This window comes from Rhinatrema bivittatum, chromosome 4 (assembly GCF_901001135.1).
Source record: "Rhinatrema bivittatum chromosome 4, aRhiBiv1.1, whole genome shotgun sequence".
NCBI classification, from domain to species: domain Eukaryota; kingdom Metazoa; phylum Chordata; class Amphibia; order Gymnophiona; family Rhinatrematidae; genus Rhinatrema; species Rhinatrema bivittatum.
The window spans coordinates 162,879,899-162,898,119 of NC_042618.1; the positions used below are offsets into that span (position 1 = coordinate 162,879,899).

At 46.4% G+C, this 18,221-nt stretch overlaps 1 protein-coding gene across 1 annotated transcript in view; it reads right to left on the reverse strand.

Moving 5' to 3' along the window:
- ARHGDIA (Rho GDP dissociation inhibitor alpha) overlaps window positions 1-18,221 on the reverse strand; it is a 66,193-nt gene that overhangs the window by 25,959 nt on the left and 22,013 nt on the right. The window contains 1 exon segment of the mRNA XM_029599066.1: window positions 13,069-13,273. Coding sequence (XP_029454926.1) covers window positions 13,069-13,258 — 190 coding nt within the window. The 5' untranslated portion in view covers window positions 13,259-13,273.

Here is an 18,221-nt window from a genome sequence, read left to right on the forward strand (position 1 = left end):
ACGGGAGGCTTCTTTAAGGGGGGGCCGTAGGTGCAGAAGTCCCTTCATGAACTATGATATGAGAGGATGGTGAGCTATGGAATTTCTGACTTCCGGGTTGGGGTAAAGCACATAAGCTCAGGTGTACACAAATGGAAGACACTGCAAGACCTCTGCTTGATAAATGGAGGTAATCTAGTAGCAGTCAAAGTTCACATGTGAAGAGATCCAAAGAACATTTCACACACCATTTGGTGTATCTGGACCATTTGAAGGAATAGCTACGTCGTATTGAAGGCTTCCTTGCTGAGACTATGACGTCCTCAACTTTGGAAGATAGCTGAAAATACGCTAGGATCAAGTGTTCAATTTCCATGTTGTGAGATTGAGATAAGGTTGCAAGGGATGGAGAAGTAACCCTCTCTCGAGTAAGTAGAAGGGAGTCTGTTCCCAGACTTTGCAGGCTTTCTGCTGAGAGTTGAATGAAATATGCATACACCATGGTTGTCTGTGCCTCACTGGGGCTATTAATATCATCTTGGCCCAGCCTCGCATACATTTCTGTATGGCTTTTGCAATGAGTGGAATTGGAGGGAAAGCTATAGAAGGCCTTGGGACCAAGAAATTAGAATCACATCTGGTGCTTTCTTTTTGAGGGCTTGGGCAGAGAGCAAAGATGTGTCAGTTTCAAGTTGCGTTTGGTTGTGAATAAGTCTATCCAAGGCCAGCCCCATTGGCAGAAGAGAGTTTGCTACAGTTTAGGAAAGAGCCCATTCGTGAGGTTGGAAGAGTCTGTCCACTTCCGTGTTTGGTATCCCTGGAAGGTAAACTGCCTGTTGGGTTGCACGGTGACCTTTGCCCAGTTCCAGATGATTAAAATCTCCTTGCAAAGGGTCCAAGGTCCTGTTCCACCCTGCTTTTGAGTTACGTTGGTTACACTGTAAAGCTCTGTTGCTGACTCCATGTTGCCTGTAAACCGATATGATGTCCAACAATGAATGTCGGTATAGAAAAATCTTAAATAAATAAATACATACATTGCAATTTGATTGTCAGTGTGAATCATTAGGTGCTGATGTTGGAGCAGATGTTGGAAAATTTTGAGGGTGTGCCGCACTGCTCTTAATTCTAATAGATTTATCTGACAATCAGGCCAATACAGTACAGTGTGCTCCGGTGGAGCGCACTGTTAACCCGCGATTGGACGTGCGTTTGACGTGCTAGCTAGCATTACCCCTTATTCAGTAAGGGGTCGAAAACACGCGTCCAACCCTCCCGAACCTAATAGCGCCTGCAACATGCAAATGCATGTTGATGGCCCTATTAGGTATTACCACGTGATTCAGAAAGGAAAATGTGCAGCCAAGCCGCACATTTTACTTTCAGAAATTAGTGCCTACCCAAAGGTAGGCACTAAATTCTTCGGGCACCGGGAAAGTGCACAGAAAAGCAGTAAAAGCTGCTTTTCTGTGCACCCTCCGACTTAATATCATGGCGATATTAAGTCAGAGGTCCCGAAAGTTAAAAAAAAAATAAATAATAATTTGAAGTCGGCCCGCGGGTTGAAAACCGGATGCTCAATTTTGCCAGCGTCCGGTTTCCAAACCCGTGGCTGTCAGTGGGCTCGAGAACCGACGCCGGCAAAATTGAGCGTCGGCTGTCAAACCCGCTGACAGCTGCCGCTCCTGTCCAAAAAGAGGCGCTAGAGACGCGCTAATGTCCCTAGCACCTCTTTTTACCGCCGGGCCTAATTTGAATACTGAATCGCGCGCACAGGAGAGCGGCCTGTGCGCGCGCGCCGGGAGAGCAGCCTGTGCGCGCTCTCCCACGGGCTTTACTGTATCGGCCCGAATATGATTCCTGGTGTGACCATAAACCCTGGGTTTTGAATTGCAGGGGATATGCCCTCCAGCCTCGGGTGGAAACATCAGTGGTGAATATAAGCTGATGTGGTTATGGCTGAAGGAGGAATCCTGCCTTCAATAATCCTGGATGTAGCCACCATTGGGCATCTGTTTTCTTGAAGTTGGTTATGATTATTCATGAAGATTGAGGGTGGAGTAACTGATTCCAGTGCATTCTCAACCCCCATTGCAGTCACCTATGTAAATGAATTAAGGGAACTACATGGATAGCTGTTGCTAGGTGACCTAGTAAAGTCAGAACGAGATGGGCAGGAGCTGTGGAACGCAAGTTGAAAAGTCTGGTGAGGTTCCAAAGTTTTTCAGTTCTGTCGTTGGGAAGGAAGGCCATGGATAGAACAGAGTCTATTCAGGCTCCTATGAACTGTATTGTCTGAGTTGGATATAGGTGTGATTTTTCGTAATTGATTATGAACCCCAGGTCCTCTAGACAGTGACTAGTCCATACAGTATGTGAATGCAGGCCTCCTTTGAAGGGGCTGTTATCAACCAATTGTCCAGGCAAGGAGATGTGCTACCACAACAGCTAGACATTTTGTGAAAACTCTCAGGGCTGACAAGAGGCCAAAAGGGAGGATCTTGTACTGATAATATTTGTCTCCCACCTTGAAACAGATGTAACGCCACAAAGATGGGTGTATAGTGATATGAGCATAAACATCCTTGAGGTCTAGGAGCACATCCAGTCCCACAGCTGAATGAAAGGTGGGATGGTGCCCAGGGAGGTCATCTTGAATTTCTTGCGATAAAGATGCTAGTTTAGGTTTCTGAGATCTAGGATGAGTCGGAGACTTCCTAATTTTTTTTTTTTGGGGGGGAGGGGATGAGGAAGTATTTGGAGTAATAACCCAGAACGTAGCTGGAGTGGGCTAGTTCTTGTATTTCGTTTTGCTGAAGGAGGGACTGCACCTCCCCCTGTAAAAGATCTTGATGAAGATCTGCTTGGGGAGGGAGAGGTGGGGCGTCCAAGGTTTGCTTTTGAAGTTGAGCTGGTAACTGATGTACTTTCGATAGTACCCACTGGTCTGTTATGAGGGCCCAAAATGTTGCATACAGTTGGACCCTGCCCCCAGTTGATGTCTGCTGTGGTAGAGACGTCCTTAAAAATTTTGTTGCGGTTTTAACACCACTTCCAGTTGTTGCTTTGTTTTCCCCTTTGCTGGGTAGACTGCTGTTGAGTAAGTGGCAATTGGTATGGAGGTTGACGACAGCCTGATTCGGTCAATAGGGCTTTCTTTGGAAGAAAGGCCTCAAATTGTGGGTAAAAGTGTCTGGAACAGGAAGCTTGGTCCCCACTCAGAGAGTGACTGCACCATGAGGTTTTGGTCTTTTGAGTGACCGTATCCTTTAACTTGTCCGCAAAAAAGATTTTCTCCAGAACAGGGAAGATCTGCCAACTTATCATGGACATCTTCTCGGATGCCATGCCATCCAACATACTGCAATAGAGGATGCTGAAGCTGCTGAATCCTAGTTGACTACATGGAGCCTTGGAAAACCCTTTTTCCAAAATCATCCAGCAGCTTGAGGTCCTTTCCTGGGGCAAGTTGGAATGAGTCTGGTCTTTTTGAATGACTCTACCACAACTGAATTATGTGGTAGCTGCACTACTCCGTAACCAGACAATTTTTGAAGGCAAGACTTTAGATCCAGTTTTCACACTGTGGTGATACCAGAGGAATGAGTCTCCCTGAAATTCATAAGAGAATTTTGCTGTATTGGAGGAGAAGGGAAAGCAGCAGATTCAGTTGGTAGCTCCAGGATGCATAGTAAGCTCATAACCTCAGAATGGGGATGTGGTTTCTTCTTTGCTTTTTTTTTTTTTTTTTTTAAGAAGAGGACCCACTTTTCTATAAAACGTGAATACAGGAAGGCCTCCGGAGGCGAGGAGTTGTCTGGCACTTCCTCTGGTGGGTTGGAAGGAGTGCCTGTAGAACTACTCTGGGACTCCCCGGGGATGGTAGCACAGCACTGTCAGATTTCGGGGATAATGGAGAAGGATCCCAAGAAGGTGGAGAGGAAGGAGGAGGTTCCTTCTTGTGATGCTCAAGAGGGTCAGGTCTGGGTGACTGGGGTATTGCTGGCTCAGATGGCATAGTTTCAGTGTATGGAGTACACTGAGGGAAAAGTGGATGGCATGGCTTGTGGAAAGAGAAAAAATTGCATGTGTCAGTGATTTGCTCCACCGCTTGTTGAGAACTCCTGTTAGGAGAAAGATGAATAGGATCTACTTGTTCCATGCTTTGTTTACTTCTCATACAGACTGTTGTAAGAGGAAGGATAAAGTAGGTGGGTTGAGGAGTAGGCAGCTCAAGACCTTGCTGCCATAGACTAGGCAGTAGCAACTGAACCAGGAGTTGAGGCGCAGCGATGAAGCGATAGACTGCCCATGGAACTCTTGGTGGTGGAATCCCAGCGGAATGGGAGGTCCCAGCCACTCTTCCATAAATGCAGGTGTAAAAAAATACCTCCACTGACGAGCCTCAGGATGGAGGAGAAGGACTGGGGACTGATCTTCTGCAGGTGAAAGATCCAATCCATGCTCCTCTTGAGAGGAGGGCTATAAAGGCCCTTGTGTTGTGGAAGCTTCAGAACTTTAAGTTTTTGGTGCACCACTATTTGCACAGCATGCGCTGTCTTCCGCACCATCAGACCGATGCAATATCGGCGCGGGGAAAATGGGCGCTCATGATTGACATCTCCGGGGTGCCCAATTTAATATTTAAATCAGCTGCCACAGTAAAAAGGAAGCACTAGGAGAAGTTGCGCACCCCTAGTGCCTCCTCGGCAGCGGGCCCCCAGGAGAGGTGGCTGTCAGTGACTTAGGAAAACAGACGTTCAATTTTACGACTGTTTTCCTAACCTGTGCACAACCACAGGTTAGGAAAAGGGACACTCGTTATTTAAGCATCACTTTCCCTATAACTTGACCGCCGGCAAACTCTCCTTTTTGTCCAGCACCCATTGATCCGACGTAATTTGGGCCCACTCCTTGTAAAAGAGAGTAAGGCGACCCCCCAGGTGGGGGATCCCCTCTTGGGTCCTTCTGGCATCATTGTGAAGCCTTCGAGGAAGGACCTGCCCCTTTAGTATCCTTACCATGGCGGCGCCCTCGAAAGGACCGGTTCCAGGTGTGTGATCGTGTAGAAGGAGCCCGAGGTGTCTGCTGTCTAGTAGGACGCGACCTCCGTTGATTCCGGTACCTATTTCTGGAGGAATAAAAAGATCTAGAAGAACGTGGACGATCTTCTGGTAGCTTGTGCACCGCATTCTCATTAAGAGATTTGATGATATGATCCAAATCTTCCCCAAATAGGCACCTACCCTTGAAAGGAAGGGAATTCAGGCGCGTCTTAGACGAAGCATCTGCCGCCCAGTTGCGTAGCCACAAAAGACGACGAGCGGACACCGCCGCCACCATGGAACGAGCGAGGACCCTTAACAGATCATAAAAAGCATCAGCTCCATAGGCAACCACCGCTTCAAGTCTATCAGCCTGAATAGTCTCTGCCTGTGGCAAAGATTGGGAAGTGAGAAGCTGTTGTACCCAACGCAGAGCTGCTCGCTGTGCTAGGGAACTGCAGATAGCAGCCCTCATCCCCAACGCTGAGACTTCAAAGATACGCTTGAGGTAAACCTCGAGCTTGCGATCCTGGACATCCTTCAATGCCGTCCCGCCCGTGACCGGGATGGTAGTATGTTTCGTGACCGCGGATACCGCTGAATCAACAGCAGGAACCTTAAGAATCTCCAAGAAATCAGTGGGGAGAGGGTATAACTTTTCCATGGCTCGACCGACTCGAAGATTGGCCTCAGGAGTATCCCACTCCCTTGAAATCAATTGCAAGATGTCGTGATGCGTGGGAAAAGCTTTCGCTAGAGGTCGTAAGCCCGCTAGGAGAGGATCCCCTTTCTTAATTTTTGGATCCTGAGCCACAGGATCCGGAGGAGGGTCCATGTCCATTTCCTGGAGGATGTGGGGGATGAAATCATCCAATTCCGCTGCTTGAAAAATACGGAGGACCCTCGGGTCGTCACCTTCTACCTGGGCCGCCAGGGAGGGATCATCCGCATCTGGATCTTGCCATGGATCCCCCGACGGTTGTTGCAGCGGTATAGGAACCACGGGGGGGGGGGGGGGCTGAGTGGACCCTGCACCCCCTGTGGGCAAAGAAGCCCTCCCTAAGGGAGGGTCTGCCGTCGAAAGCTGTGTCAAGCAGGCCAGTTTGGGGGGAGGGGGACCCCAAATTCCAAGATTCGGATCCCTGCTCTGTAAAAATGCCTTGTGCATTAAAACAATGAATTCTAGCGAAAAAGCGGGAAGTGCTGATGAGGGGCCCCCCGAGACGTCGTCCCCTTGCCTGCCCTGGTCCATTGCGCTCTGAAACTCCATACTGTTAGAGGAAACCTGGAGAGGAGCGTCGACGTCCTCCTCAGAGAGAGCTGCCTCCGAGTCAGCTGAGAAAATGGCCGCCGTTCCCGCACTGAGGGGAAACGGGGCATGCCGCTTCCTGCCAGCGCGGTCCGACTCTCCTCCAAGCTGCCTACCAGGTAAGCCATACTCCCCCTCAGGAAAAGCTGAAGAAAATCCCTCTGAGGTCTGCTGAAGCCCATGCCGAGCTCTGGAGCCGTTCGGCGATTTCTGCATCGCGGCGGGAGGGAGGGGGAGGGGCGGCTGCGGCGCGCGGCAACAACTGAAGCGGCGAATTAAACAAACTCTTCGGCCTCTGGACCCCTCACCGTCCCCAAGAGACCGTCGGGGGAAAAACGCCGTCCCGACGGTGAGCAGCTCCGGGGAATGGGTCATCGCAGAGCTGCAGGGCGGGAACTCCAATCACTCCCTGAAAGGGAGGACGGGAAAAGGAAAACTCCGGGGCTAGGGGGAGCGGTCGGCACTACAGACTTTCACCCCTCACAAATTCCTGTTCCTACCAACGACTGTAAATGAAATAAAAATAACATTTACCACACTCTAGCCAGGCAAGGAAGAGGAAAAAAACAAAAAGATAGGAAGAGAGAAATAAAGTGACAGGCAAAAAACACAGCCTGTCAGCAAGTTCCTGACTGGAAAACAGTGTCTCTCTTGAACGGAGTGATCCTGTCAGAGCACTACAGAACCTATCCCTTAGAAGAAAACCTTTATCTAATATTATTTAATTGATTCCTCAAAGAGAAAATAAAACTAGAAAAGTGCTGGGGACCACCGTGTCCCCTGCTCAATCTGCTGGAGTTAGAACTATACTGAGGATTGAGGCGTGGCTATATAGGTCCTCCCCTGGGAATTTTTGGTTCTAACTCCATCTGCTGGACAGGGAACATAACCCAGTCTGGAATGATCCTGGTACGTACAGGGAACTAGAGATTGTTGGACCCAGGAGCTAAGGACTCAACCAGGCTGGGGCTATGTGTCTAGATCACTGTGAAACCACCAAAAGGGGCAGTCTTAGCAGCATGGAGGCTACTGTAACTATTTTAGGGGAATTCAATGTATGTTGACACACATAGATAGGGCAGTCTGACAGAGAGAGAGAGAGCGCGTGCGAGAGGAAAGAGTGTATTTGGGAGAAAGAAAAAAAATGTGTGGGTAAGAGAGGCTTGCACTGTGCATGTGCTGTACTTGTTGTGTGGTGGAGCATCATGTGTAGGAGGAAAACTTCTTCAGCTTTTGCCTGCATGGTATCTGTTTTGTGGATAAAACAGGGTTGCTTACCTGTTACAGGTGTTCTCCAAGGATAGCAGGATGTCAGTCCTCCCATATGCTTGACATCATCCAATGGATCCTAGCACAGAACTTTGACCTCAAAGATTCTAGAGCTTTCAGCATGCTCTGAGCATGGGCAGTTGTAGCCCTCTCCCTGTCCTTAAGGCAGAATACCTCAAGTCCATGATATAGTAAATACATGGAAAAATCAACTCAGAGAAAACAGGTGGTTTCATGAGGACTGACATCCTGTAACAGGTAAGCAACTCTGCCTTCTCCAAGGACAAGCAGGATGGCAGTCCTCACACATGGGTGATTGCAAAGTTAGAGGATGATGAAAAACAGGAAAAATGGGGGAACCATTTAGTATAGAAGCACAATCATTTCCCCACCTTTTTCGGTGAGGCAGCTGACCCATAGAGGCTCTAGGAGGGAGAGAGTTGATGTTTTCACCTCAAAGACTAGATGACAAATAGACAAACCTGGATGCCTTACTGCATTATTAGAAGTCAGGGACATAATGCAAGCATGGGGCAAGAATCCCACTAAGATGCACAAAAATGAACACAGTCAAGAGCTTCCTACAGTGAACTCTGACTAGCACCAGTATATGCCTGTACCCTCTGGGTTCTAGGCTAAGGCACAAAGTTCCAAATACAAAGAGAAAAAAGTACTTGGATCAAGATCACAAAATTTTTTTGTGTGTCACAGGACAACTAAAAATCAACTGGGGCTGGAGAGCCCAGCAGAAATAAAACTGTGGTTTATTATCAACGAGTAATAAGACAGATTGGGCAAGAAGAGCGATGCCCAATGTCTGAAGTACCGGCATGAAGTATCCGGATCTGCAGCAGAACCACTCGTCAAGCTACAACAAGTACAAGTATAAGATCTGACCTCCAAGGTCAGATAGGATAAAAATCCTGAGTGCCAAGGCATGAAGGGCTACTCCTCCCAAGGAGCCCCATGCCAAGATGCCGAGTAGGGCAGTGAGCTGCTGCCGAAACTCAGCTGAACGATGTACTTCATCAGGGGAAGCACTTCAGCTAGTGAACTGGCCAAAGCAGGAAAAGGATCACTTACACTTCTGTGAAGGTACATGCGACAACCACTCCCATAAGCCCCCTGGCTTCCTCCTGGACTGTCTGACTAAGTCAGAAGAGGTGAACACCACGAGAGGCAGACCCCTGGACAAAGGAGACAGTCTCTGGCTGTAGAAAATACAGATAGGAGACTTCCCAACCATACGAACCCCCTGCCAATCCCAGCAGGGAGTTGCTACTAAGGCAAGTACAGCCCACAGGGCCCATCTCCCCTCAGTAAAGATACTGAGAGAGTCCTAGATTTCAGCAGGATGAGAACAACCTGAACTCTGCTGAGAACAAAAACAGGAATGCTGCAAGCAGCAGCCCCTGTAGAAGAGGACTTCTTCACTAATCTGGGAACCCTGAGGTTAGCAGAGAAGGAACAGTGATCTGCAAAGCAAACTGCTCACCAATTGAGCCTAGGTATCAAACCTATGGCTCAAGATAACCTGTTGTTCCACCTAATAATATCATGGCACACCCACGGAAAAGTCCGCATGGATAGAGACTGCTTTGCCAACGAATGCGTCTACCTATAGGGTCACTTCTAAAAGACGAGAAAAGAACCTGCGACTGCAATATGGGTGGGGAGCTGCTTTTGTGTGAACCTCCACCCCCTACATAGGGCGAGCAGTAGGAAGGCAAACATGCTAGTGAAGAAATAGAGGGAGGAGAAACCTCTCCTCACATGTAGAATGCCACCCAACTTGACACCGGAGAGTAGGAGTGGCACAAAGTTAAATTACACACATTGTGCTCAGCAGGAATCCAAAAGAGGCATGCCGTCCCTGTGAGATGAATCCTCATCCGCTACTGAGGAACAGATTTCTAGGAGAGAAGGAATTCCTGATCTAAGTAGCTCATCGCATGCCCTAAGGCACCCCCCTGCGCAACAGTGCAACGGGGAAGCAAGAGCTCCCGATGGACTGTTTTTGAATCCCGTGCTAAAGCAAAGGGCACCTGCCACTCAAAGGTTAAACCAACCCAGAGGATGGGATGTGAAAAACAACCCGTTCTCTGAGCAGAAACCAAGGGAACCTACTGAAGGCACCTCCTGAAAGCCAAAAGTCAGACCTCTCACCCCTTAGGTAGGGGAAGAGCACACTGTTCAATTCGATCAGTTTGATTACAGAAACCCTTCTGGACGAGTAGGGCACAACTGTTGACCTATGAGGTCCTCATGGTGACAAACAGTTGCTGGTGACTGCCTAGGCAAACACTAGGGCCAACATGGCAACTAGGCACAGGAAAAAAAAAAACCCAAAAACAAAACCCAGTAAATGTGACCCAGTCTGCCCACGTTGCTGCACTGATTCATGCGAATAAGAGCTGTATCATCACCCCAATCACACCACACACCAGAGAGGGCATGTGTCCAGAAGGTTCCCCCTAAAGGAGAAGGATGAAGGAGGAAGTCCATAAGGGTCCCGTCCCCTCCTGAAAGGGGGAGCTACACTGGTATCCTGCCCAAAATGTACTGAATAGGATCGTATTCTCGGCCAAGACTCCCAGCACACAGGCAACTGCAGTGCGCTGGTATGGGATGTTTGCTGGCACCAGAAGAACACATGCACACATGCCAGTTAACTGTGGTGCCCTTCGCTGAATCTGTATCCAGCAACAGCAGTGCTGAGCACCCGCGCTGTAGTATTCTGTCAGACCAACACTGATGCACATGCATGGAAAGATGCAGCACCCGTGGGCCTAGCACAAAAACAGCAGCGATGGACCACATGTAAGGCATCACCAATAGTGTCCAATTGCATCCCCAGATGCTAGACATGTAAAAGCACTAAAAAGCGCCCCTGATGCCACCTGCCGATGGCTCAGATATCACGCACACCAGATATACTTCCATGCCAGACTGCCTGCGCAGTCTGGCAAGGAAGTATATCTTGGTGTGTGACATTGGGAGCACACTGTATGGTACCTACCAGATGCAATGGGAATCACCCAAAACAAGAATGTTGGTGACCATACACTGTGATGTGCTAGTGCCACCAATCATGGTACCAACAGATGCCCTAATAGTGCACCTGACGAACGGAGGCATAGATGACCCTTGCCAATGGCAACCATCAACGATTCTCTGTCCTGATGACACACTATGGTGGCAGCAGTGCTCACCATGCTCAAAATGAGGGCAACTGTGCAGACTACATCGCTTGGGGGCACCCTTCGATGGCCGGACCTCCATGGTATCTGCAACGCCTACATGCCTGACAGCAAGGACACCTGTAGTACTTAATGCGGAAGTTGCCCCGGCAACCTTTGACGCACCTGGCACGCAATAGTAACCATGGCACGTGAGAGCAACCATGGGGGCTTGATGGCAAACATGGTGCGTGGCAGCAACTCTGGCACTCAATGGCACTCAGGTGCTTGCAGTGAACATGGTGCTCTATGTGCACAATAGGCGAACAATGGCACCACTGGTAGCAAAGGCAACATATGGCATCCAAGCTGCCCATGCTGCTTGATGGCATCCATGGCACCTGACAGTGCCCATGGCATGGCATGTTGAGATGCCTGATAGCAACCCTGGCACGTGATGGCAAGGCTCTTGACAGTGTTGAGGGTCTCTCCATGGTGCTTGCTGGCTTGATGGCAGCAAAAGTGGCGATTGTGCCCCCGGCACTTGATGGCAGTGGTGATGCCATATCCTTTGATGATGCCCTTCTGGTGCTCATTTGCACCTCTGACATCACTGGATAGTACCTGTGGCACTTGCCGGCATCCACAATACTCAACCTGAAGGCATTTATGACACCCATGGTGCTTGATAGTACCCAGATGGCATCCACAGTGCTAGACTGTCCCACAATGTTCAATGGTCGCCATGCCACGGAGCTCGATGGCAATTTTACCCGTGGCGCTTGACGGCATCAGTGGTGCTCAATGGCACCCATGCCGCTTGACAGCATCGATGGCACTCTATAATCACCATACTACAATGCTCAATGGCCCCCATACTGCTCAACAGTGTCAGTGTTGTCTACAGTGTCTGACAGAGCCTGCGGCACTAGCTGGCCCCAAAGGTGCCCACAGCACAATGGCCTCCATGATGCTAGACGGTATAGATGGTGCTCCTGGCACGAAATGGCGTCCATGGCCCTCGATCGACAGACTTGCATCCGCTGCACCACATGGCGTCGTAGTGTCCATGGCGCTCAACAATATCCATTATGCTCGACGGGTCCTCGATGCTCAATGGCATCCATGGTGCTCAATGGCAGCCAAAGCCCTTGACGGTGCCCCCCAGTGCTGAATGGCAATCATGGTGCCCCTGATGCTTGACACGCTCCTGGGGCCATCAGTGCTCTGGCACGCATGAACACAGGTAACAGATTCCAGGCATGGCATCAATGGTGCATCAGCAAAGCTGATCATCCAGGCTCATGTTCACCCTTTCTCCAAGAGATGCATTGCCAGATTGATCGGACATGCAAGAGAGGAGGCCATGTCATCCAGGGCACCAGCCAAGGAGACTAGTTCCCTGGAGTGTGAGAAGAATAAGCTCTCCTCCCCATGGGAGCATATGTTCCTGAATTTCTCCAGAGTCTGAGACTCAGACTATGCCCAGCAGTCAGACAGAATTTCCTGGAACTCCTGTCTGAGTAGGAACTCAGGCAAGTCCCTAGACAAGAACCTACGTGGACCACAAAGGACTGCACACTGCCAGCCCAAACAGGTACCTGACAAAGGCAAAAAAACAAACAAGTTAAAGAGAGGAGAGGGAATAAGCTGCAGATGCAGCATTATTTATTAAGGCGATAAACATCTGTTGGCTGCACAGCACACAAGGCCTGCTATGCAACGAACAGAGGTGCTAGAAAGAGAAAAAAATTAAACAAAACTACTGCAAGGGAGCGAGAGAAAAAAACCCAAAAAACCACCCCACCCCACCACCAAGACTCTGCCTATAAAAACAGCTTCTTGCAGTTCCAGAACTGTCACAGCCTAAGCTGTGAAAAAAGCAAAGCTGAACCCGCAACCACATGGCTTTGCAGAAAAAGAAAGACTGAAGGGGACTACCTGAGAGACAGGGAGGTAGCTACAGCTGCACATGCTCAGTAGAGCATGCTGAAAGCCTTAGAATGTATGAGGTCATAGTTCCATGCTGGGTTCCGTCAGATGTCGTCACCCATGTGTGAGGACTGTCATCCTGCTTGTCCTTGGGAGAAATGGAGGTTTTCAATTTCTAGTGCTATAAATACAGCATATTTCACCATATAATATTCATTAGCAAAGTTTAAACGTAAAGAACTTGGAAGCATTGTAAAAAATTAGGGCTAAAATTCCAGTCTATGGCATGAGAGCAATGTCAAGAAATGACCAATGTGTTTTTTTGGACTTGGCCATGGACTCTGTTACAGCTCACCGATGTTGCTTAGCTTTTGACCCAGCAGCATCTCCTTGTACTTGCACAGACTCTCATCATCCTGATCTAGGTTATGGATTTCATCGATGCTTTTCAGAGCTGGGGGTTTGTAGTTGATGGAATGTTCAGCCTCCTCATTCTCAGAAGCAATCTGCAACAGCTGCTCAGAAGTTAGCTCATGTTCAGCCATTCTTGCTCTTGGTATCTGCAGAAGAAAGGGAGGTGTTAGCACATGCCACACATACAGCACCAAGCAGAACACATGACACCCAGACATTAAGCTAGACTACTGTACATAGCTAGTCCTTTCTTGCTTGGTCAATGCCTCTTGGTAATCATGTATGCTGAAGAGTCTCTCCCCAGTACATTAACCCTAAAACACTGGAGAAAAATCCTACACACCTTAACTTCCAGCCCAGTCAAATTCAGCACCAATACCCTCTTTAGTATCATTTAGCATTAGCAGAAAACATGAACAATTGACACTGTACCCAACATACTATCTTACAAATGAGGTTCATAACTCATATTATGCAAAAATCAAGCCCATTTGGGGCCAAAAGACCATTGATAACAAGAGAATCTGAAGCTCAAGCATCATGAGCCTTCATTCACGGTCCATAGGATTTCCTTCTCCAATGAGGAGCTGCCTTCCTTCCTTATAACTCAACCAAACATCACAGGGACAGATCTTAGCAATGACCCCAGATTTCTTTCAGACACCCTGAACCTACCCATAGATGTTCCTATTGTGCAGTGGCTGGGATTACCCTTCATCTCTGGGGGCTATGAACCCAAGAGGCAGAATTGTATGTGGGAACACTGAACCCAACTTTATGGTACAGTCTTGCACAACACTGCTATTGAACCAGTTGCTGAACTAAAGCATTAATGAACTGCCATAAGGTGGGGGAGAAATAGACGTGTCTTACTGCAATATTCCCTTTAAAATATGGACAGACAGGGTTTTCACACCTTGCACTAAACTACTGTAGCTTCAAGGAAAAAAAAAAAAAAGTAAGAAGCAGATTTAAAGAGGATACTGCTCCTATAATTCTCCATTGCTAACAATGGCTGGACATGCAGTAATTATCAGTTCTCAGACACTATCTGCAGCCTTTACCTTGCAAGTACACAAGACTGAGCTTGCACTGTTGCTTGGACAAATCCAGTTCTTTATATTAGTCAGCCCTTCCTTTACTGCTTCTGTCATGAAAACAATTAAATAACCAGGCTTGCATATTTGGGCACTATGACCCCTAGCTCATTCTATATGGACTGCTCTCAAAAGCTAATCCGACAAAGTATCACCAACAGCTTGTTTGATGACTTCAACCTTTCTGAAATAAAGTATGCTGCCACACTCTTCACCCACTGCAGTCTAATTCTTTGCTCACCTACTCAAAATTGATCAAGTCTGACAAATTTCTCTCTAGTTAAAAAAAAAAAAAAAAAAGTGCTGCCTTGTATTTGGTATGTTTAAGGACTTCCAGGTTCCTTACTACTAGTAGTAGACATAGGAACCCTAATGATGTGCCTAAGAGATATTAGGGACCTTCATTTTCACTTTATTTTATTTTTCCCAGGAATTTTTCAGAGTTTTACTACAAAGAAAAATGTGAGACATATCTGTCCCATTCTAACAAACACTGATAAATTCCTGGGTTAAATAAAATAATGAAGGTCCCTAGGCACTTTAAAGTTTGAAAAGGAGCATTTTGTTGTTTCCATAATCCATTCCCTCATGGGAAGGGTTTTCAGTATTATACTAGCTGTCACTCATTTAGTTATTTATAAAATGTATTAATTGCTTTCCAATTTTTAAATAATTTCCAAAGCGATGTACATGTTTAACAAATAAAATTATATAAACAAAAAAATGTGCAAACATTAAAACAAAATACCATCCCTCTATAGCAACCATAGAAGACACCCTACTAACTCAAGCCCCATCTCCAGCTCTTTAGACCTAAAGAGCAACTCCAAGATTTAATTTGAAATGCTTATCTACCAGGTTTTATTTTACACCATCTCCAACCCCTTAAGCCTGAATAGCTTTCCCAGAGTTTAATTCGGAAGCTCTACCCTCAGCCAGGTTTTTATTTTGTGCCGAAATCTCATCAGGTCTGTTTCTTCCCTATCCTCCAATGGGAAACTATTCCATAGTTTGGGAACTGACATAGAAAAGGACCGGTTTTGGAGTCTTTTATGATGAAAACTTTTAACCATGGGAAGTTGTAACTGTGAACCATACTCTGAGCATTTCCAAGAAATCCTATTCCGCAAATGAGAAGGGCCTTGTCCTCGAAGGATCTTAAATGCGAGGTTCAAGATTTTAAAATTTACATCTCAATTTGACAGGCAGCCAATATAGTTTTGCCAGTAACGGTGCCGCTGATTCTCGCTTAGACTGTCAAGACTAACCTAGCAGCCATGTTTTGGACTAAGCTTCCGAAATAGATTACCTGGGAGCCCCCAAAATACAAGATTACAATAATCAATGACCACTATAACTAATGCATAGCCTTCAATGCCTTTAAATTTAAAAGAATTTTAAGCAGTCGCACTAATCTCAATTATATACAGAACGTATAACTGAATTGATTTGGCTTTCCATGGACCACTCTGAATTTAGAATGACTCCAAGTGATTTTACATTGGTACCAGTGGTAATTAACTGTCCTTCAAACTCAACTTGAAGCATATCCTGGCTAGCGCCCACCTATAATATCTTTGTCTTACCTGCATTCAATACTAAAAAATTGTCACCCAACCAATTACTCACTGTTTTCAGTCACTGAGAAGAGAAAGAATCTGTTGTGGATCTTTGCACATAGTCAGCATAAATGAATGGGGTAAAATCAAAAGAATGTATAAGTGCACCTAATGGAGACAAATAGATATTAAACAGAAGAGGGGATAAAGGAGAATCTTGGAGAACAGCCCATTTTACCGGATGTGGCGAAGAATGCCCCTGAAACACCACGACTCCTATCCACTAAAAAAAACTAGCAACAGATCCCCCTAATCCCAGAGACTGGCAGCGAGAAATTAAAATTTCATGGACCACCAAGTCAAACATGCTAGAGATAAAAAAAAAAAAAAAGACTAGCAACACGTCCATCCGCATGTCTAGATGCGGCAAGACGGAATCAATCAGATTGTGTCCGTGCTGCCACCTTTACGGAAACTGGATTGAACCAAATTCAAATTCCCTACTCTTTCTATAAAATCCGACAACTGGCTGGTCACTATCCCAATACTTTGGCCACAAAAGGAAGACTGGCAACCGGTCTATAATTAGAGCACAGTCTCGGATCCAGCTCTGCCTTTTTCAAAATAGGGGTGACCACACATTTTTTTCAATGAATTAGGGATTAACCCCTCTGCCAAAGTGTGAACCATAGTTCTTAACTTCAGAATTTGTTCCAGCAAAAAAAAAAAAATCAATAAGATAAGAGGATCAAGGGTCAAAACGAAATTTTGAATTAAACACAGGACCTACTACAAATTTAGTTTCCACTAGAGAGACTGTTTCAAATCATCTAAAATTTTCTCCTTCTCTGCAATTATCTCCTACTTGAAATTGTTATAAACATCAATGGCCACCACACCAAGTTTAACTGTAGGGACACTTTCTCCATCTTCTCTACCTCAGCTACTTCCAGAACTGAACAGTCCCCAAAAACTCCTATATTCAAACACTCTGCCTTCACTTTGGCCAAAGGGTCCCTTAAACCAGTGGCCCTCAACCTTTTTTCTGTCGGGACACACCTGACAGATGGTTTTCACATGCATGACACACCGACCCATGATACTCATGGGGCTAGATGTTAAAGTAGTTTGCATCCATGTGAACCCCCCTGACCCACAATAATGGATGTAAAGCAGAATTATGACATTTCCCATACAACTCACACTACAAAAAAGATATTCTGGTTCTGGTCTCATCTCAGTAACAGCATCCCAAACTCCTTCTACTTCCAGGCTCAATAGCCCTACTTATGAAAAAAAGACAGCAGTTTACCACCAATGCATGTCCTCTTGAGAAAACACAACAAATAAGACTGATACAAATGCTTACATGCTAGTAAAATGTCTCATCTCGGTAACAGACACAGAACCGACCTAACATACTCCCAGGATCTGTAGTAATGCACATAAACTAATCCGCACATAGTTACACCTGTATTATGGAATACACTCAAACAGGAGCAACTCTATCTATGAAAAGGCAACACTAAAAATATTAAATCAGGCCCTAAAAACCAATACACCTCTTATTAGGAAAACAGAACAAGCAAGCAGCTATAGATCACCACACAGAAATAATTGTAAAACTATACTAATAAGCAGAATAAATGTTTCAAAACAGCTATGAACAAAATAACATCCAACAATTAAAAACTCATAAAAACTATTAAACATTCTCCAAACACCAATAAAATATTTCAAAAAAGCAGACATCACATAATATTAAATAATTAAAATGGCAGTCAATCAAGAAAAATAAACTTAAAAAGCCACCTTTACTTACCCCCTCCAGTAGCTCTCCTACTCCCTTTCCATGCAGGCCGTGGCACACACCAGAAGCAGCAGTAGAAGCTAAGCTCTATACTCATGATCCTCTTCCTTAGTGCCAATGTCTCTCACACATACACCATACCAGTCATGCCCCCATGACCAGTTTCTGTCTCTCACACACCAATCATCTCCCAAACATCTTTGACATACACACACAGGCTTCCCACTCCCGTGTCTACTTATATATATGGGCTTCTCACTCTCATAATCACTTTCTCTGTCTCTCACACACACACACACTCACCAGTCTCTCACTCTCATGCTTGTTCTCTCCACATGCACAGGCTTCTCATTCCCATAATCACTTTCTCACACACACACACAGGCTTCCCACTCCCATGTTCTCTTTCATATATACAGGCTTCTCACTCCCATGCTGTGTCTCACACACACCCAGGTTTCTCACTCCCATGCTCACTCTCCACATGCACAGGCTTCTCATTCCCATAATCACTTTCTTTCTCTCTCATACATACACACAAACACACACCAGTCACCTGATCTCTCTCATGTATACACACACAGACTTCCCACTCCCATATTCTCTTTCAGATATACAGGCTTCTCCC